The following is a 21,716-nucleotide window of genomic DNA, read 5'->3' as shown; positions in this document are numbered from 1 at the left end:
TGTGGCAACTGAAGGCAAAGATGTATTTTTACCTTTTGCAGGAAGAGGTCCTTTGTTTACACTCACAGGGCGAGGGCTTGGATTAGGCCAGGTGGGCCCTGTCATTTCTTATCTGCCAACCTTATCCTTTCATTCCACAAATAACCTGTTTCCACATCACATCATTGAAGATGTACTTCTGTCATCTACGGGAGAAGGACAAAGTTTACATATTAGGTTTTCTTGGATTTTGGGGAAAGCCAAATGTCACCAACCCACCTACCACAGTAGCAGCAAAGCTGCTGCTGCTTTCCACTTGAGTATCACCAGGTAATGGGAAGCACTTCAACACTTCAGGTCTCTAAAACCAGCAGCAAGCAAGCCCAAGAACTCTTGAGCTCTGAAGGCCTGGCTTCACAGCGAGGCCTGAGGGCACAGCAGACAGAGCCAAACCCAGCTGTGAGGTGAAGCAGGGCCTCAAAGGAACACCTCAGGCCGAGACAGGGGAATGGCAACCCAGAAGAAAGGCCACTGGCAGCATGGCTCTGCACCTCCTGAATGGACACCGCCACCAATGTCACCACCAACGCCGCCGCCTCCCAGGCTGACACAAAATGGCGGCCGCGTCCCTTCGGCCACACTCTCCGCTCGCGCGCCGGGGGGCGGAGCCTCTGAAAAGAGCGCGAAGAGGGAGGGGCCGGAGCTGAGGCCGCCGCCGCCGCCTGAGGGAAGGGGCGTCCCGACCCTTCCCGCCCTCCGCCCCGCCATTAACGGCGGCTCCGCGTCGGTCCGTCTGGCCCCTCCTCATTCTTCTCCTCCTCCTCCTCCTACTTCTCCACCCGATGTGGTGAGTAGGGGAGCCCGGTGGAGGAGCTCTTTCCCTCAGTGGAGCTCAAGGACGGCGGCCAGAGCTGCTGCTGCCCTCCCACTTTGGGCGGGCGCCTTAGCGTCACACGTCCTCCTCCCCCTCTCTCTCACCCCTCCTTCCCTCACGCCCGCCTGTATCACGATAATCGCGCCAGCAGCGAGGCCCGGGGGTCCTTTGCGTGCGGGATGCCGGCGCTGAGGGGCCGGCAGGCGAGGTCTGCACCCAAGGGTCCTCAGGGGGCTGCCAGAAAGGGAGGGCGAGGAAACGGCGGGTGGGGGCGGCCATGGCGGTCCTGCCTCTGAGGGGAGCAGCCATGGCGGCGAGGGTGAGGGGGGAAGCGGTGACCGCTGTTGGCACTAGCGGGTGGAAACGATCGCTGTGGGGGCCCCACGGGTGGGGGGTGCCGGGGCTTTGCCGTGACCTGAGAGGCTGCCGGCTGGGAGACATTGGGTTTCGCTATGCTGAGGCGTTTTGTTTCCAGGCCGGGTGCAGCACATACACATCCTACGTGTTAGCAAAGTGCTGAGTAGAGCCTGGGTTCCCTCAGGAGGTGTGAACGGCACCTGTGGCAAGGAGCCCGGCAGGGAAAGATGATGGTGCTAACGTGTCCCCCACAAGTGATGCCTGCAGTAGTTCTGATGTGGTAATAAAAGTGACAGAAAACCAAACAACCCATCCACACGTTGTTTTGTTCTCTGTGAATACAAGACATTTACTTTTTTACACTTTGAGACTGCGACATTTGTAACTGAGTGACTTTGTTTGTATCAGTGTTTCACGTTTGGGTGATCTCTCTCCACTATTTTTTTTCTTTGTTTCAGGGTAACCTGCTGAGGAAGTTATGACTATCTTCTGTGGTCTAAAGCTGCTAGGAAGGAACTGTTTTTTTTTTCATTTGGCTTCTTTGACCAAGCATGGGAAATGCAATAATCTCTCAAGATCTTGTGCAGGATATTGCCACACTCAACTCAGTTGTAGACATTATAGATCCCAAAGGCTGGGTGTGAGTGGAAATACTAATAACTGTTTCTTAACTGGAAGTTTTGACTCTGGTAGAAACTTAATTTGCACAGGACTGAGAGGTCCTCTGAATGCCCCAAATACAGAAGTATACAAGAATGCACACTGCAGCTGGGGGAGGTTCTTCTCCCAGTATTATTGGCCATTGGGAGAGAAGACCACATGTCTCCAGATTGGTTCTGTTGGGCGACTCCCACATCAGTTTTCTGCTTGGAATACTCAGATCACCTCCTCTTTTCACACATCACCATTATATCAGGCTGCACCAATCTTTTGGATTATTGTTAAGCCAGCTCAAAAATTACTCGCTATCATTCTTGGCAGGTAAAACACTACCTTATTTCCTCTCTCACCGTAAGGCCCCCATTATGCAGAGATGTGTTCATGAATTTGTGGGGAATGGGAGGTGTATTTGTAGTGTTTTTATTTTAATACATCTGCACAATTTTGTAGGACTAGAGGCTGGACTGAGTTTGTTCAACAACAAGTTGCTACCACTATCAGAAGTGTTAGATATATCTTTTGCTCTTCTCATTTACATTTGGCAGAGGGAGATGAAGCAAAACACTAAGTGGTATTCCTTCTCCTGTGGGAGGGAAGGAATGGAGTAGAAGCCAGTTACAGCATAACCTTCCATAAGCTCCTACATGTTATGAGATTGTGATGGAGAATACAGCAAGGGCAAACACTAATAACCCCCTTTTTAACTGTGTCCTGAGTTGACTTTGTTTGTATCTTACAGGAGCATAAGAAAGTGGTGGAGGACACTTCCTCCAAATAAACGGGAACTTCTTAAAGAAAGTGCAAGGAGAAATAAATGGAAGATACTCTTGGGTGTCAGTGTCTTAGGAGTTTTGTTTGTCGTGTTTTATTTTACTCACTTGGAGGAGACACCCATCACTGGGCGTGCTCGGCTGCTGGTGTTTGGAAAAGAGCATTTTAGGGAACTGTCACAGATGGAATATGAAATGGTAAGATTTTAAAGAAACGTTAAAAATGCTCTAAAACTGTTCATGCTTTTTTAGTGGTGAGATAATCTGGTTAATGAGATGGACAAACAAACCTTATGGTGTCCTGGATAACTTTTGAACTTCATGCTCAGAACACTCAGGTTACTGCCTCTTCCTGTTCCCATCCTTTTAAGAGTTCCCTTTTCATCAGAAAACTGCTCAGAAGCACATGGCAGTTAGAGAGCACATTACATCTATGAAGAAAATATTTCTAACTGTCTTGTAAAATAAAAAGAAACATAAAAACCTGGTAGCAGCAACAAAAGCACAGCTACTAGGTATATGCCAAGATCTGTCTCATTTCTGTGCTGAGTTGAGCATTCTTTAAGGTCCTCTCCTAATCTGTCGCTTTGCAAGGCAATACTTCCAACCTACATTCAGATCTACTTTTGTTTTTTTTTTCCCTTGGATAAGATCATTTTTCTTTAGATTTCTTCTAAACTGTTCACTAATTTCTGTACCTTTGAGTTCTCTCACTTTCTGTCCTAAACCCAATGATACTTGGTAAATGATATACAAATATTACTGTATTCCTGTCTGACTGAACAGAAATATACAAATAAATTATAAATTCAGTTGGAAATTTGGGAAGGTTTAGAAAGGTTTGCCAGATACAGGAGGCTGTAAGACCTAGTTTATAGTAATTGTTTTTGATCTGCAGTCAGTTTACTTCCTTTCAAGTTTATCAGTCCTTAAGTTGTGGGTCTGAAAGCCTGAACTCCAATATATTGGCTTTGGCTATGTGAAAGAAAAATGTATTAAAACTTAGTTATAATTAAGCTATGTGCAGCCACTAGCTAACCAATCAGTAGTTTACTGTGTGATTGTTCTGCATGGCAATCAATGAATTATTTTTTTTTTCAGTGGATGGAGGAATTCAAAGGTAAAATGTTGCCAGAGACAGATGAACGTTATCGGGCTGTGGAGGTGCTTTTTGATCATTTATCTGAAAGCAATAAGGACATCCCACAGATCTCAGCCCTCAAGTGGGTTATCCATGTGGTAGATGAACCAGATGTAAATGCTTTTGTGTTGCCAGTAAGTAGAACCCAATATAAAAATCATTACTAATATTGTAACACCATCTTAGTTGTGACTTCTAATTAATTTTCACTCTCTTTTGTTTACAGAATGGTCAAGTGTTTGTTTTCACTGGGCTGCTAAATGCAGTTTCTGATATTCATCAACTGTCTTTCATTTTTGGACATGAAATAGCTCATGCTGTGTTAGAACATGCAGTGAGTATTTAAGCAAATCTGTCTAAAATTCTTAAGTTTAATTCTAATTACTTTAAGACTTTTCCTAATACTACCAACCAAAGTTCCAGTGTAATTTTTTCTAATGAATAAAAAATTGAGTTTAAGGGGAGAGTATTCTGATATAGTATATACTAACTACTCATGTAGTGCTTATCTCTGTCAGAAGCCCTGTAGTAATCAGTGTTAGTGCAAAGTCTGCCACTGCTTTTCTGATAGCTGTACAGGTGGATTATGGCTCAGTATTAAGTTATTTAGAACTCAGTCTGCAGATGCCCCTCCTCCTGTAGTACAGACATAAGGAGCTAGAGGCACTCAGCAACTTGGTTTCTTACTCCTAGACTCAATATATAGAGAAATGGATATACTTTAACAAATTATTCTAAAATATATGATTTATTTTTTTAATTACAGAAGCACACGGTTTTAGAATGACAAGCTCAAGAATGTCTGGAGCTTGATTCTGTATGCTTTCACAGACTTAATTTTTCCATGTCCTGCCATGCATGTGTTGATGCAGTTAGTGTAGATTTTAGACTGAAAGCACCTTGTATTCAAATGGATTTTTTTGTGCAAGCAGATGAGCTTGTGTTTGCCCTGCTCCTGTGATTGAGTAGAAAAAAATAATAGTGCTTTTTACAGTGTTTCCAAATTCTGTTATGTTCTAAAGAAACGTCAGACAGTAAGGAATGAAAATGGGACTGTTTCTGTTTGCAGGCAGAGAAAGCCAGCATGGTTCACTTCTTAGATTTCCTGTCACTCATCTTTCTCACTATGATTTGGGCCATCTGTCCCCGTGATAGTTTGGCTATTGTTGGCCAGTGGATTCAGAGCAAGCTGAAGGAGGTAAGACTGACATTCCACAGTACCACTAAATAGTATATCTGGGGAGAAAGGCAAGAGGAGAAATAATAAAAGCAAAAATTAATATTCAAGTATTCTTTTGAGCTAAGTATGTTTTAGAATTCTGCATCTGCTTATGTGATACATATTTTCATTTGTCCTCTTGAAGAACTTCAGAGTTCCCTAAATGATTTAGCTGAACAGGCTTAGAGTATCTGCTTGCTAATTAAGCTAGATGTTGCTCACCCTTTAGAGTTGCATATGTTGGAATGCCATGTTTTAAAATTGTTCAAACTATAGAGAAGATACTGAATTCTTGAAAAGATATGAAAATTGAGACCATGCTTTTGAAGTATGAAACATGCTAAAATAAAAACTAATGAAAGAATCTTTTCAGGCAGCATATATTCCAATAAAGTTAAAATCTGAGGTTTGTGGTACCATTTATCTTCAGTGGTCTACTTTACTCTCTGCCTCTTGACAGTTACTGATGCTTTTTTTTTTAAGTAGAGTTTTTTTTAAAGAAATTTTGCTTACATCATAAAACTTGAATCTGAATTTAAGTGAAAGGGTTCTTTGGTTTCTTTGACTTGATGCATTTCCTGAGATTTTCCCTAGTTCTTCACAAGCATAAAATTAAACATAACCAATCTGTTTTGGTAGCTCTTATGCTAATGGGTAGACGTGTGTCTTCTGAACATAAATTGTCTCTGAGGAGCTTGGCTATTTATACAAGTAGCTATTGTACATTGATGAATGCTAGCCAGTATTTTGAAGAGCTGATTTTGGAAAAAGCAAAGTGTGAATCAATCCTGAGACTGCTCATAATTTAGACAGCAAGATTTAATTCCTGTCAGCATCTTTTCTCCTCTCTTAGGCTAACTGTAACCAGTCCTTTGGCATCGTGGACTGGAGTTGTGCTTTAGATTGCAAATGGAATCTGGGTTTAAGTTCATAGTGTTTGTGTGCTAAAGAAAAGATCTGGTCCAGAAGTAGATTGCATTAGTGTTGTGTTTATGGTTAAAAATACAGCCATATTTTTGTGGGCAGTATTGGAATAGACACAGAGGTAAACACCAATACCCTAGTGCAGATAAAACTGTATAAGGAGTAAAGGTTTAAATGCTCATTTTTTTATTACCAGCTTCTTGCTGCCAAAGATCTCTTTCTAGCTGGAACATGTGTGTTCAGACCACCAGTTTCCTAGACCTCAAACTTCTTGCAAATCTTTTTTGAGATGGGTGCTCCTCCTTCTAATTTAAAATTGTTGTAAACCTCCCAGAGAAGAAAACCACAAGTATTTGTAACTAGAGGAACAGAAAACTGCTTGCTTGTGTAAGCTGCTGTTCACCTGGTTAGTGCTTTGGGTGGTTCCAGTGTTTCCTACAATTCCATCTCCCTATCTAAGAAATGTTTACCAACTAAACAAAGAGTTTATGTGGCTAACTCAGAAATGGTGCTTCAGGAATACAGGCCAGGGATATAGAATGCCAGGTTGGAAGGGACCTCAAAGATCAATATCAAGGATATATCTGTCTTGTTCTAGTGACTATATGTGCTCCAGTAGACCCAGAACATTTTTTCAGGGCAACAGAAGTACCTAATCCACTTCCAATAATGACTTTATCCTCAGAGAATAATAAAAATAAAATTATAATTTCAATGTTGTAAGTCTGTAAGGAAATGAAGAATTTAGGAAGTAACCTTATCAATTCTTGCTTATAAACCAGTGTATTTGGCTTGAAGAAGAACTGTAGAGGATCAGCTTTGGTTGGATTTTATTTTTGACCTAGTAAAGAAAAACTATCAGTACTACTTTAGAAAGAAGCAAAAAGTACAAATACCTTTTATGTACTTAAGGGATCAGCCCTCTTGTTTGGGTGCTCTTCATTTCTGTTTTTTGTGTTTTGGTTGTTTTTTTTTTTCTTTCTCTCTCCCCTCTGGAACGTTTAAGGAGGATGTGTATCTTTAAACCAGATAAAAACCCAATAATACCACTTTCCCTTCACTAACCTTGCACATCCCCATTCTTTAGTTGCTGTTTCCTAATCAATACCCAGAGCAGAATGTTGTGACATGTTCCTTATCTCTGCATGAGCAGCCTGTCTCAACAAGTCCTGATTCCCATTTACTGGAACCTGATATACCAGGGCAAGGCTGCCCAAACCTACATGAATTACACGTGCCAGGAGATCCTGAGTTCTATGACTAAATAAATAACCATTTGAAAAAACTACCACTGTTTCTTAGTGTGTAATAATACAATATCAGACCTTAGAAAAAAGGGAGAGGAGCTGGTCAGTTTTATGTTTTCAATTTGCAACTTTTGTTGGGGAGAATCATGACAAAAGGGAGGAATTTCTGCATAAAAATATTTATGGATACATTCCATATGGTGAGTAATTTACCATACCATGTGGATCATAACAGGTTTAAAGACAGTTAAAAGTGTGAGAGCCACTGGAATTTTTTACATATAGTTTAAAAAAAAATCTTAGTGCCAATTTTCACATACACATGTACAGAAATCTTAATGCCAATACAAGTGAAGAAATTCTGGAAGTTGGCATTGACCCCTTGGTTGCTGCAAAATGCTGTGAGACTGGCTGGTTAGAGGGCACCTGAAAATATGTATAATTTGAATTAATGTCCATTGGATACAGGATCAATGAATTGGAATTAAAGATTACATGAAGAAAATGAATGCTGATGACATGAAATGAGAACATGACAGATAAACACCACTTCTTATGAGATGGTTAGAAAAATAACTACAGTCCTCTTGATTTGTACACATTCAAAACCAGGAGCTAGAGCTTTGATGTGCTTCTTTGCAGTTCATGTTTGATAGACCATACAGCAGAACATTGGAGGCTGAAGCTGATAAAGTGGGACTTCAGTTTGCAGCAAAGGTAACTCTGATAGATTTTATTAACAATTTACCTGGCATTTTTCAGTTTCAACTACAAACAAAAGGAGTTTCACACCTCACACCTCCACAAACTGTGTGAGGAAAGCTCTCAAATTTTTGAAGTTATGTAGATTAAAGAAATAATGGGAAATACAGCTGCTTGCAGGGAAAGACCAAGTTATTCTGGCTATATTTTATGTAATAAAATTGAAGTTTTATGTAATAAAATTTTGCTCTAATAACCACACAGTATTCTGTTGCCCTTTAGTTTTGTTTTTTAACTTAGTATCCATCTATGTGGGAAGTTCTGAGAAATGTTTTACTGCATTGTAGAGCACCTAAAGTATCCTAATTTATAATATCTAGTCATAACAATACAAGGAAATTTAAGAACTTTATTGTGATTATATTTTCTGTGATTGTTGATAATTATGAATTATAATATTGTTGTAGTATTTAAAGATTTAGTCTAAATAAAGCCATAAAAATAACATGCCTTTGCAAGACACAAATTTGGACAGAAACTACTCAGCATTTTTTTTCAGGTTTTTTTTTTCCAGTCACTTTTGTCCCAGGGTATTTTGATTCTAAATTAAAGAAACTAAATCTCGTTCCTAGTTAAGTGCAATAGAACTAGGTGAGTGTTAGATAACTATGAGAGCAGCACCATCTAGTGTTAATATTTCATAAAGAAGATTTCCTTTTCATAATTATTATTAATATTTCTTCAAAGAAGAGTTTTTAAAATTAACTGTTTCTGAAACTGCATTTCTAATTTAAAGTTGTCCAAGGGAATAATAATACAATCCATTAAAAAAATGTAATTGTTGTATGGGTGCTCAGTGTGCTATGAAATACCTAAGTAGGTAGAAAGAAATAAACTAAGTGGTATCTCAGCACTTCTGTGTTTGTGCAGATAATCTCTTTTTAAGAATAATTTTAGAAAATAAGTTCAAAGGGTAAAGCACCACTTTTGTTTTTAGGGGGCAGGTGGGGTAGTTATTTTTGCTTACCTTCTGAGGTCACCCTTTAAAAGTGCAGTGTAATCACTTACAGAAAAGCCTTTGCAGTTGTTTTTTCAAGATATTAAAATAGGAATTTTTTTCACTTCATATTTTTGACTCTCTATTTCATCCTGTAATGTGCCTAAATCTGTGGAGATGATTTGTTTTTCTCCTGTGCTGTGTCTAGCAAGTGTAACTTTAATTAAGCAGCTAAGGCTATTTAAGAGAAAAAGTACACCCCAGAATCTGTTTTTCCCCTGAATTAGACAAATCAGGTCTAAGTTTTTTAAGATTCATGGAATTACAAAGACCTTAAAAGGGACAAATGCAGTGTCTGTCTGGATGAAGTTTTTTAATTCCACTTAGATATTTTAGAGCATCCTTTTGCTGTCAGGTATGAGGAGGACCATCTAAACAGGCTTGAGAAGTATAAAACTTCTTTTATAACTCCTTATCCATTAGAACATGGTTTGTATTACTTTGAAACTGCAGTGGTCCATACATTCCCTTTCTGCTTTCAGGCTTGTGTGGACGTACGAGCCAGCAGTGTATTTTGGCAACAAATGGAATTAGCAGAAACCATGCAGGGGGTGCCCAAGTTACCAGAGTGGCTCTCCACACACCCTTCCCATGAGAACAGAGCTGAGCACTTGGACCGCCTTATCCCTGAGGTGAGCAGAGCTGAGGCTTTTTCCCTTAGGAAGGCTGCCAGAATGATTTTGCTATTGATTCATGAGCTGCTTTGGTCTTGATTCATTCTTTTAGCATCATGCTTATCTTTATTCTTACAGAAATGTCCCATTGTGAAGCTTTCAACCTGAAAGATTTTATTAAGCAGGGAAAAATGTAATTATATTCTATGTTTCTGATCAGAGTGTTGTATTTTTGCTTTGGAAAGGCCTTGAATGGTTTAGATGTGACAGTGTCACAGGTCTCAGTCATTCTTTTTACCTTTTCTTGGCCATTTTGGAAGCCAATTTTGAAGTTAGATCCCTAAACTGTTTTGGCTTCTCTTGTTTTGGTAGAAGCTGTCAAGTAGGCAGCTGTCAAACAGAGAATGCTCCATCCTATCCTCCTTCTCTCAGAGCTGTGGGATTGAATACACCTCAAATAGCTGTGTCTCAGAAGAATGTCAGAATCCCCAGTAGAAGGTTTCTTAAAAGCCCTGCTTATGATAGGTCTCTGAAGGTTTTGCAGCCTGCTCTTTCCTTCATATCTCTGTTCTCTCATGTTAGGGAACAAATTTTACCCCACTCCAAGGAACTTTAGCTAATTGCTGCAATTGCTCATCAGTCTGCAGCCTTCCCTCTGTTTTTGCATTCAGATTTCCTCTCAGAGGAATGCCAAGTGGGATAGCTACTTGGAGATTCTCTTAATTTAATGTGGTAGTTTAAGAACAGAGAACTGTTCCAAGTTGAGAAATGTTAGTTTGTTTACTATTTCTTTAAATAGTGGGGTTTTTAACTACATGAAAGTAACATGGATTGGGTTTTGCCAGGATTTTCTTTTTAAAATAGTGTTAAAGCAGCTCATGACAGCACTGTTTTTCAGCAAGCTAAACTGTATTTGGAAGTTCCTTTCCTTTAAGCCAACTGGTAATTTTTTAATTAATTTTTCTTTAAACTCTGAGTCACTTAAAGTCTTTCTCAATTCCAAACTGTAAAGACAGTTGAAGATTCATTGGATGGGAGAGAGAGTGCTAAAATGTTCAGGTGTTTGCTAATTTCAAAGGAGAAAAAAAGATTTTCAGGAATCCTTTGATGAGAATGAATGCAGTAAATATCCTCAGTGATGGCATAAATAAGAATCAACATTAGTGGTGGGAGTTTGGAGACTGGCTAGACTGAGTATTTTAAATTAATATATGCAAATTCTATACTTTAAAAAACCAATTATGAGACTATTTTGATGGGTTTTCTAATGCATTAGAGCAACTAAATGAAAAATGATACTTGTTGCAGAGCCTCAATTTTAGTTAGATTGAACATAAAGGCTTCAGAATCCTTTATTTTCCTACAGTTAATGGCTGGTTTATGAAGTGGTAATGGAATAAATTACTACTTATGATCTACCCCAGGACTGAACAAATAACTTAAATAACTGAGCAACTGTGTAGACTTAACAGTCATGAAATTTCTGTCTTATCTCTTGTAGTTTAGCAGGTGGAACATCCTTCATCTTTTTACAGCCAATCTCATTTCTCAGAGAGGTGGAGGCTGGAAAGTTATTTGCTTCCAAAGGATGATTGAGGAGATGTTTTCATTTGCCTTTTACCTAGGATATTCTTTGGAGCAGAATGAGAAGGCAGGGGCCAAAGGCTTCCTGTTTGTAACAGAATTTTGCTAGATGGGTGAGGTTGGTAACACAGAAGTGGAATAAAAGATCCATTGATTCTGTGTTTCATATACAGGGTTTTCAGGACAGTACTGTATCTCTTATTAGACCACCTACTGTAGCTGGTGGAAATAGGAACAAGGTTTTGGGCTTCCCATGCCACACATGTGTTTCTCTACAAACCTCTAAGTTCAGAGTAAGATGTAATCATATGAAGTGAGAATTGTTCTTCAGGTAATGGAATGGTCATGTCTCAGTGAGGTGACTTAACAGTCTCAGGAAATGGAAATTAAAGCAGGTGTATCACAGGGATTCTTGTTTTCATATAATTGAAAGACAGCAAATAAAATTAAAGATCTTGCACCTGGTTTTCTGAACAGGCTGGGAACTACAGCCAAGCTGAGGAATTTGTAAACAGGAGAGCTATAAGGACTTACAAAGTAGAGCTGTCCTGGAACAGAAATGAAATAAATTTTTAAAATTTTCTATGTTTTTAAAGGATTTCCCCCTCAGATTTGGATTGTAAACTAGGAAAACAGAATATACCGTTAAATAAGAAATGGAAACCTAGAATTCCTACATGGAAAGTGGTGAGATGCTTGATGGAGGGCTATGCATTTTATTTTAAGAAAAATAATTCTTAAAATTATCTTGTAGTAGCAGAAAGGATGGTTACCATTCTTCTGGAGAGGAAAATTGTAGAAGTGTAGTGGCAGAGAGAAGCTATATGATCTTCTCATTCGTCTCTGATGCTTTTATTTTTAATGTTCTCTGACTTGCTACAGTTTATCTGCATTTTTCCTACTGTTCCGTTCATATAGAGCACTGTGCATCAGCTGAAGCTTCAGCTACACTGAGGAAAGCAGAAGGTTATCTCCTGAGCCTTAACTGTGACACAGAAATGCATCTTGACATGACATTTGCTTTTTTGCCATCATGCTTTTGGCTCAGATTCTATTTGCAATTCCCACTAACTTCCATTTCCCACTCTTTCAAAACCTTTACATGCCAAATACACACTGGCTTGTTGTTTGGGTGTTGCTTATTCCTTAGTCCTCTGCCTTTTGGATATTGAAGATGCATTTATTTCAGTTCCTTTTCAAAAGTATTTTGGTGTATTTGCCCTTTGCTTATGATGTGAAGATTACTGCAAATAGTAATCTTGCAGATAGAATATCTTAATTAAGCCCCATCATTGTGAAAACAAAGAATAAAAATTTCTGTCCTGTGTTTCTATTCACCCCATAAAGCTGTTAAACATTTTGTTACAACATCTCTGTGCCAGGAGAGAGATTTGAAGTATTAACATTAGGTGTAAGTTGCTTTTTTCTCCATCAAGTAACAAATCCATCCTTCCTTTTCATTATCTCTTTACAACTACTTCATTTGTAGAACCTGTTGTCTTCCCTATGCTGGCTGATTGTAATTCATTTTGCAACTCAGCATTTCTGATTTTTTTTTCCCCCCTTTATTTATTTAATTCCCTCCATGCTTGTGCTGTTTCTTAGCTTTTGTCAGCCTTGCAAGGTCAGAGCATCAGTCAGCTCTGCTGAGGTAACCACAGTTAATGCACAGGAGACCATAACCCTTGGCCTGGTGTGTGGGCAAGAGAGTGATGGGACTTTGATAGTGTGAGAGCTGACAGCCTGAGAGGTAGGATGCACTCCAAAAGAGCTGTTAGGGGTCGAGATGCAGCACTTAGTCTGGTAGCTGTGACAGTGATTAAAGGTTAAGAGTTGTTTCTCTGTTTGTCTCTGCTGCTAGGCTATGTATGAAAGCAGTAGGATGAGGACCCCCCCTTCTTCTTCTGCCTTCCCCACTTCCAAAGAGGGAGAGATTGAGGTTAGACATTAGGAAAAAATTCTTCCCTGTGAGGGAGGTGAGCCCCTGGCTCAGGTTGCCCCAGGAAGCTGTGGCTGCCCCATCCCTGGAAGTGTTCAAGGGCAGGTTGGATGGACCTTTGAGCAACCTGATCTGGTGGGAGGTGTCTCTGCCCATGCAGGGGGGTTGGAGCTAAATGAGCTTTAAGGCCCCTCCAACCCAAACCATTCTAGGGTTCTGTGATTGCAGGACATGACTGCAATGGTATTGGTAGTAAAACCAGCTTCAACATTGGTATTTACAACCACTAGTTTTGATGTTTTGAGAACTCCTACACCAGTGAGCATGCAGTTGGTTTTTATTCTGAAAAGCAGTGCTTCTCTCCTAAGGTTACCCTGAAAAGAAGAGCACTGCAGTGCTCTCAGTTCCCAGGTGAATCTATGTACTCAGGTTTAACTAGTTAGCCTGGTCTCAGTTCTGTCCATCTTCTTCACACTGTTCAGTAATACCAGTCAATGAAACATGTTCTTATTAAAATATCAATAGGCATTTGACTCTTTTAATATGCTTTTACTTGTCTTCTTGCCCAAACTGTCAAAAACCAATTTACTTGAGCAATATTAAATTACTGGATTTGAAATTTCTAATGATTTTAGAAGTACAGTTTGAGTGACCACGTTGGGTTGTTTGATCCTCAGCCTGTTACTGGCATCTTAATGATGTTTCAGAGCTTCTGGCACAGAGCAAAATAGCAGCAGTCAGCTGAGCCAGGGGAAGAATGCTTTCTAAGTAGGGCTGAATATTGCATAGCAGTCACAAATGTACAGACAAAGGCTACTTTCACTGGAATGTGTAGTCATGGCTGTCTTTAACAGTGAGCTGACATGTCAGCATAACTTCCCATTCTCATAACTGCAGTTTTTTTACTGGCATGTGAGTTGATGGTGTTGAAGAGATGCCTTCTGCCTCTTCGGACAGCTTCGTGTCTTGCAGGAATGCAAGGACATCCACAGGGTTAAAATGTTAACTGAAGAATTGTTCTTTACCTGTGCTGTTATGACTTTTAATATTTTAGATAAGTGAAACCATGGAAATAGGCCAGGCACTATATAGCCGTGAAAACCAGAGATACAAAATTGCTAAATTAGTTTAGGAGAGGATTACATTGCTCTTTCCAGAGGACAGCCTAAATCTTTATATTTCTGTTTGCCTTGAATAATGCTGCTTGACATTAATGCAGTCTTGCAGGAGCTTATGTTCTGGAAGAGAACAAAAGAAAACTCTTGGTTTGTCATAAATGTCACTTGAGAAATTAATTGGTCACTGAAGCAGAAGAGTGTTCAGTGGTAGAGTTACATTTGGTAACTACATGGATGATCACACTGTAGAGAAACAAATACTGAAATCCTGAAATACTTTATTCATATTTTTTAAAACCTTAGACAAGAGGAGTATTTGCATTCCTAACCCAGATTTGTGTATCCAGGGATATGAAATGTTACATTTCATCCAGAAACAGTTGGAGAAGCTGTTGCTACATACTTGGAATGTGTCTGGTTTTCTAAAACCAGTTCTTAAATTTTAATTCTCTTTCTAACCATTCTCAGCAAGCTCTTTATCCATTCACTATAGTAAAGTTAGGAAGAAATATATTTTGGTAACTCCTTATAAAAAGAAACAAGCTAAGAATCTCTGCTCTTCTATTATGAAATATGCTGTCATGAGATGTTTCCAGTGTCTTCTGTGGAAGAATACCAAATTGTTTCAAGTTATGACTACATACATATGAATAGATGTACTGGAATATCTGATTATATTATATTATTATATTACAGCCAAATCTAGTGTTTATAAAGCAGATAAAAAATTGTGCTCTGTTTTTAAGTGCAGCACTAGGACTGCTATGAAAACTGTTGCTTTCTTCCTCCTCTCTAATCCACCTAAAATGAAAGAATCAACCCCTGGTTTCTGCCAACACTCACTAGTACTGGTCAGGAGGCACCTGGTTACATACAGCTCAGGACAGATGTAGCATAAAATACACATTTGAACTTATTTTCCCATGAAAGGAAAGGCTGGGTGTTAATCTACCCATAGTTTTATACTGTTAATTGAGATTAAGATACAGGTAATACTACATAAAAGTGACTGTTCCACAGTGACCATTGACTCATGGTGAACATCAGGCTAGGGTTTGAGCTGGTGTTTCATTTTGCAAATCCTGAAAAAAAATTGTTCTCAGTGGAGATGTAAAACCCTTTAAAATTCTGCATGTAATGTTTTACTGTAGCTACATAGGATCTTACTTTCCTTGAATAGTTTTAATGGGTCTTGACCCAAGAATACTGGTGGGTCTGTGTACAACCACCTGGAAAGTACTGCATTGGACTTAGCTGTGTGGTATCCATTGCTAGGTCTAAACCAAAGCTGCCTGCTTGAATTGAATAATTAAGGTATGATCAGATTTGTTAAAACAAACACTAAATTAAGCATCTTTTAAAATAGCTGACTTTAGGCTGTTTTATATCAATTTCTTCATGGTGCCTTTGAGATTCATCCACTGTCATAGCTTTCTCAGATTGCCCACAAGACAGGATGGTCTGGGGGGAGCATGCTTTCACTAATGGATTTTGATTCTCTGGGAAATCCTTTGACTCCTTTGTGTCTCTACTTTCAGGACTAAAGGAATGGCACTTACTCAATGAGCAGGAGTAACTTAAAGTTTGGTCTTTTACTTGTAATCCTTTTATCTATATAAACTTTAACATTCTAGAGACATTATTTTCACAGAACATTTGGAAGCTTTGTGTTCAACTGCTTGTTGGAGATGAGGTCACTTCTGTAACTGGACCTTAACTATGCTGATCAGCCATCTGGACTTCTGTGCTGAGCACTGAAATGGAGATTTTTCCCTCCTTTTTGGAGTCAGACATCTATGTGTAGTTACTGCAAGGACAGAACGTATCTGAAGAAGTAAATTATTCACAGCCCTTTCTTGATGCAGTCATTTTATTTGACATGTGAATGTAAATCAAAAGGTAAAAGGTACTGATGTGATAAATCTTGTCAGAAAGTCACAAAACTTCCTATTTATTTATGCTCTACTTTTTAAAGTGTCCATGTTTGAGAGACTATGAGAAATTGTTTTCATTCTTCTTTTTTTCCATTGTTTTACCATTTTGCTACATTGCTTCTCAGAAAGTCTTGTGTGTTGAAAAGTTGTTCATTAACAACTCTGACTCAGTGTTGCACTCACCAATATTACACTCATTTTATGCACAAGTGTTGACCTTACTGGAAAGCCAAATCACTGTCTGAAACCTTTTTTTATTTTTATTTAAATGAGCTTGATTTGTTTTTCCTATGTATTCACAGGCTCTTAAAATAAGAGAGAGCTGCAACTGTCCATCTCTTTCTGGACCAGATCCTCGCCTCATTTTCAAACTTGCCAGGCAAGATATGCTGAAAACACCTAAAGATCAAGAAACCCCAAATTCTACAAAACAAGAGCTCTCAAAACCAAAACTGGATTTTCCTCACGCTCAGAAAGTGGAAGATATGCCAGTAACTTTTGCAGTTAAACCTACCAACTCATGATAAGAGTTTTCACTTTTTGTGAAACTTATGGTCCCTGAAGGTCTGTCTTATAACACAGATGTGTCTCTGAACCATAAAGAAGATGTAGCCACTCATATTCTGTTTATCTTCTTTGTGCTACCTAACTCAAAGCAAAAAGGAACCATGCCCACACAAGAAGGGCAATGTGTTGGAGCAGAAAGTTTCTTATTCATCAAGAGTTACTAAAATAAATCACTTCTCAGGGGAAAGATAATCTCATACAATCGAGTTGCACAGTGTAATTTTCAGCTTTATCAGGCTCACCTTGATCAGAGGACAGATGAGCCAGAAGTGTCCCCAAAGCAGAAGAAAAAGAACAATTTTCATCAGTTAAGTTGTGTGGTTTGTCTTGCTGTAATTTGGGTTAGATCTGCCCAGCTTCATTTGAGAAATAATGAGGAGAGCTTGCTGCCTCTTCTACATATAGAATGTTTAAAAATATTAAGCTGAGATGCAGTAATAGCCTATGGGCTAGATACACCCCCACTTAATTAGGTAGATTTACTGCTGGGATTTTTCTTCTTTCTAGGGCATTTTGGAATATGGATTGATTCAACATTTTTCCTCAAAGCAACCTGAAAAGGTTGTACAAAGTTCATTTTAAAAAGGAGGTAAATAATTTTCAAGGAAGTCTTTCTTCTGAATGAAATGGTGTATAAGAACCAGTCTGTAGCACTGGAATGCCTTGTGAACATGGCTCTTATCTTCTTTAAATGACCAGTGTGCCTCATCAGAGGGCAGTTTTACTGCAGTGACATTTGATTTGGATATATATATATATATCTCCATTTGGATAGAAGTGATTGCTGATGTGGAAATATATGACACAGCAAACAAATACAACAGGCTTTCTTGACTGCACAGCTTGTGCAGCTGTACCTTATCCTACAAGGTGACTTTTCTTCAGGAAACTGGCATCTAATGCTGAGCATCCCCCCCTGGCCCCAATCCTTTATACCCTGGAGACCAATATGCACAATATAGGTAAAGCTCTGCCTTTCACAATGGACTATTCAGCAGAGCCAGCATGTTCATCTTTATTTCCAACTCTTTGAGTTATCCTTGCTCTGCAGTTGATTAAAATATTGAAAAGTCAATCTTGCAGGAAGACACAGGAAGAGGCAGCAGTGAATGAAAATAAAAAAGGCAAATCCTGTTCCTTGATCTGTTAAGGTGCATTTGCTATTAGTTGGTTTTTTTTTTAATACTTGTTTTAAAACAACTCTTGCACGTGTGGTAGGATTTTACATGAAGGGGACATCCAAAATATTTTACAATGTGTTGCATTTTGAAGGAATCTTTTTATATGTGAAGAGGGGCAGACTTGATCAGATTTCTTCATTAAAATCAGAATGGAAGCTTCTAAGAAGGAAAAAAAACCCAGAAACAATTCAGTGCTCTTAGTGAATCTAGTTGACAAACAAGATTGTGAAACAAGTATTTCTTTTACTGACTTCAGTCAACAACCCAGGGTCCTTTGAGAAACACCAGCAACTCCCTAACTTAACTCTTTACAGAGGTTGATGTATCTGTGATGTTGATGATTTTAGATCTGATTAGAGGGGTCTGGATTGGCTGCATATTGCTTACAAGCTGTTTTTAAATTGCCAGTAATCCTGGCAAGAGGCAGAAGGTCCAGCCTGGCCATTATTCATCCATCTCTTTTTATTCTTAGTGACAGGAGTTTTTGTAGCAGACATTCAGTGATGTGTTGAAGCATTTGGACATTGTCACCTGAAGGTAAACAGAAAAATACACCCTTTAGATTTCCCTCTGGGCTTTATAGTTTATACTGCAGCACCAAGACCCCAACACTGCTTCCTCTCTCTCACTCCAGTGTCAAAACTTGTTTTGTTATCCAGGGCTCCTGCTTGACATGAGACTTGATGTTTGTGTCTGTTAGGGCTATGGAGGACATAGAGGGATTTTTATAGCATTCAAGATGAAGTCTGAAACTACACAAGAGTCATGTTTCTTCTGTCTGTTTTAAGTGGCTTAAGTATTGCAGTGGAATGCTGGAGGTAGAATTTTTTAAGTTCAACAAGGGACAGTTATTTAATTTGTATATAACCAGTCATGTAGCCATGATCATGGTGATGTTCTAATAAGACATCACTGTCCTTACAAGCCTCCTATATGCATACATTTATATACTTATGTGTGTGTATATATATATATATATAGTACACACATGAACACAAGAGTTAGGCCCCTACACTAAAACACTGCAGTTTTACAGTCCAAAATAGGATGAATATCCCTAATATTTTTCTCAAGTGTTTTAGGAGGGGTTTCTTCTTTCTGCTTTCCTTGTCTCCAAACCAGATAATACCTTGTGCTCCTCTGGCTCTTCAAGAGGACTTTTTCCTTGAATTCTACCTGAATACTATACATTTCATCTGTCTATATTGTTAAAGTATTTTCTTTTTTACTTCTTAAATGGGAAAATTGCAAAAATATTGCTTCCCAAAGGTTTGAAAGCACTTTAAAAACTAAGTAACATAATGATTTCAAGTCATGTTTGCATATGTGATAATTTTTTCTATATAAACAATATAATATTTTATTAATAAGTATGATATCAAAATATATTCCTTATGAAAATACTGTGGTTGCAAGCTTCTGATGATCTGTGGAAACTTCAAGTTGTAGGTGTGTAATTTAGAATGTCCCAGGAAAAAATAGATCCAGAAGTGCTGTTGAAGGAATCCAGTACTTGAAAGGTGCATGTCAAGAGGGAGAACAGTGGCTAAAGTGCCAGCAGCTGATCAGTAAAAATGCATCTGCATTTCCACTGTGCTGTACTTCACAGCTTCCTGTTGAAAGTTTAAATTAGTACAAATTTTACTGTACTCTTAATGGATTTACTGCAGTGGGAGCATTGAGAGATTTAATAAGCAGAGGATGTGCATCCAAGGCAGTCCTGTAATAAAAATGACTCCTTACAGCTTTTGGTTTGTCATGTTTATTTTTTTTATATATATAACTTGAAATATATATGTGCCAGGAAAACAAAGCAAGCAGCTGCTGGAATGCTCTTTGTTCTTGAATTCTCTTTGTAGTTACTAAAAAAGAACAATCCTGCAAGCTTGATGCTCTTTTCATATATTGTGTAGGCTGCCACAGCTTTTTTTTTTTTTCAGTATGGTGTAGGTATCTCAATACCCCTGTTTGAAAAACTATTTCCAATAAAATAGTCTGTTGTAAGCTATTTGACTGCTATCAAAATTCTCTCTGCTGAAATTCCTCCTTGTTTTTCCAGATCTTGAGAGCTTTTTGAAGGGGGAGCAGGCTGGTCAGGAAGTGTGGTTGTAGCAGAGGAAGCAGGGTAAGAGTTTTCTGTCTGCTGTACACTGGTGGCTTCTTTAGGTTCCCAGTCCAGATTGCAGAGTGTGGTTTAGTCACCCAGGACTGTGTTTCTAACTAATATTTCTAGATTACTTGAAGCACCTCATAAATACTGATATTTTTATATTTTTAAGTTCTTCTGTAATAGAATTTCTTAACAGTTTTATTGGAGATACCAAAGCTTAGTAATACAGTGATTTTAGCAAAACTTCAGGGAAGATCAGTGAAACACTGAGGCTGCAACTCTGCTGTTCTGAACCATTCCTTAGCTTTACTGCAGCACACTGCACAACATCTGTGTGTCTTACAGCAAACTGGAGTGACAGGCTTTGGATGGTGGTTACATTTTCTCAGTTTGTCATCTTTTGGTGTGTATCTGCAGAGCCTGGATGTCCCTCTTTATGCACACACACATGACAGTAATACAGTTGTTCTTGATCTAGTTGTTTCTTAACTACTTTCTCTTATGTGTAAGTTGGTTATTGTTTGTTTACTGTGCATTCTTACTCAGAAGCTGATGCCTAAATCTGTTGACATGGTGGTTATTTAATCTCAAAAAAAAAAAAAAAAAAGGTTTAACCTCAATTTTGTGATTCCACCTCAAAATCAGTTTGTGCATTTGCTGCCACATTGGCTGTAAGACAAAAAGTCTGCTACAATTCTTCCTTTCCTGTGCCCCCAGCCCATCTTTTCTTTGTGTTTCAAGTGCCCCTGCTACAAGCAGCAAGGGGTGCTGAGAGAGGAGTCAGGGTAAGCAGAATGGGCTCTTAACTAAATCAAATAAAAGATGAAGTTGAATGTTCTGCCTGTGATAACTTTACTGCTGAGGTTGACAGATCTGTAAAGAGAACTGACTGAGTGTCTCTGGTGTCCCTCATCTCTGCCTACACTTCCTGCAGGCATCCAGTAAATGTGCTGTTTGATCTCATGGAATTCCTGGCTTGGTTGTTCTGGTCATGCTGGTTAAATCCTGCTGGTCTTGGTGTGAGCCAGGGGTTCTTACTCTGATTTATTAATGGGTGCAGAGAATTGTTATCTCTAGAACATAAATTCATTATAACTATTAAACTAAGCTGAAATTGAACCTGTTGACCTGGAAGTGAATGGCTCCATAACATTTTATGAATCCTTTGAGATGTTTAATTCCTGCTAATTTGATATTTCAGATATGATCTTCTCTACAGATATAATGGCTTAATTAGTATACATTACATGATGTCTCTTCACAGTACAGTGTGTACACTATTTATCCACTAGAAAAGTAATTCAGTAGAGCTCAATTATAATACATTGACTAGAGCATAAAACTTGAAAGGGATATGTGCAATATTAATTGTATTTTAAGCATAAACATTTTTCAGGCAGTCTTTTATTTGCTGATATTTATTGCCTCCTAAAAATTATGTTCCTGCACCTTTTTTTACATCTTACTAAAATATTTCCATTTTCAATGGGATTCTGGCAGTACTGGATTAATTTAGCAGATCATAACCAACATTTTGTGGTACAACAGTTGATGGTAACCTGATGCACAATTTAGACACATCTATAACATCTTTAGTACAGTCTTTCATATAGACACCAAGTGCAAGTTCCATTGCAGTTTCTTCACTCTTTGCTCTTGCCCTTTCCAGTGGCTGTTGAGGTTAACCTCAGGGGCCATAAAAGAAGAATCTCCTGGAAAAATGATGGTGATGATCCCTC

At 38.7% G+C, this 21,716-nt stretch overlaps 1 protein-coding gene across 2 annotated transcripts; it reads left to right on the top strand.

Annotated features, from left to right (window-relative positions):
• The first annotated feature begins 710 nt into the window (after positions 1 to 710).
• Positions 711 to 18,845, top strand: OMA1 (OMA1 zinc metallopeptidase). Of its 2 annotated transcripts, none has more exons than XM_030455465.1 (9): positions 711 to 826; positions 1,669 to 2,191; positions 2,610 to 2,838; positions 3,742 to 3,915; positions 4,008 to 4,115; positions 4,851 to 4,979; positions 7,814 to 7,888; positions 9,413 to 9,562; positions 16,422 to 18,845. In XM_030455465.1, the coding sequence occupies exons 2-9, from the start codon at positions 1,689 to 1,691 to the stop codon at positions 16,641 to 16,643; spliced, it is 1,590 nt and encodes a 529-aa protein (XP_030311325.1). In that variant the 5' UTR covers positions 711 to 826; positions 1,669 to 1,688; the 3' UTR covers positions 16,644 to 18,845. The 2 variants fall into 2 exon arrangements, with proteins under 2 accessions (XP_030311325.1, XP_030311324.1); XM_030455464.1 differs by lacking the exon at positions 711 to 826 and adding an exon at positions 947 to 1,061.
• Positions 18,846 to 21,716: the final 2,871 nt, after the last annotated feature.

This window comes from Calypte anna, chromosome 8 (assembly GCF_003957555.1).
Source record: "Calypte anna isolate BGI_N300 chromosome 8, bCalAnn1_v1.p, whole genome shotgun sequence".
In the NCBI taxonomy this organism is placed as follows: Eukaryota; Metazoa; Chordata; class Aves; order Apodiformes; family Trochilidae; genus Calypte; species Calypte anna.
Note: the sequence above shows the minus strand (reverse complement) of the source record. Positions and strands in the feature narration are given on the sequence as shown.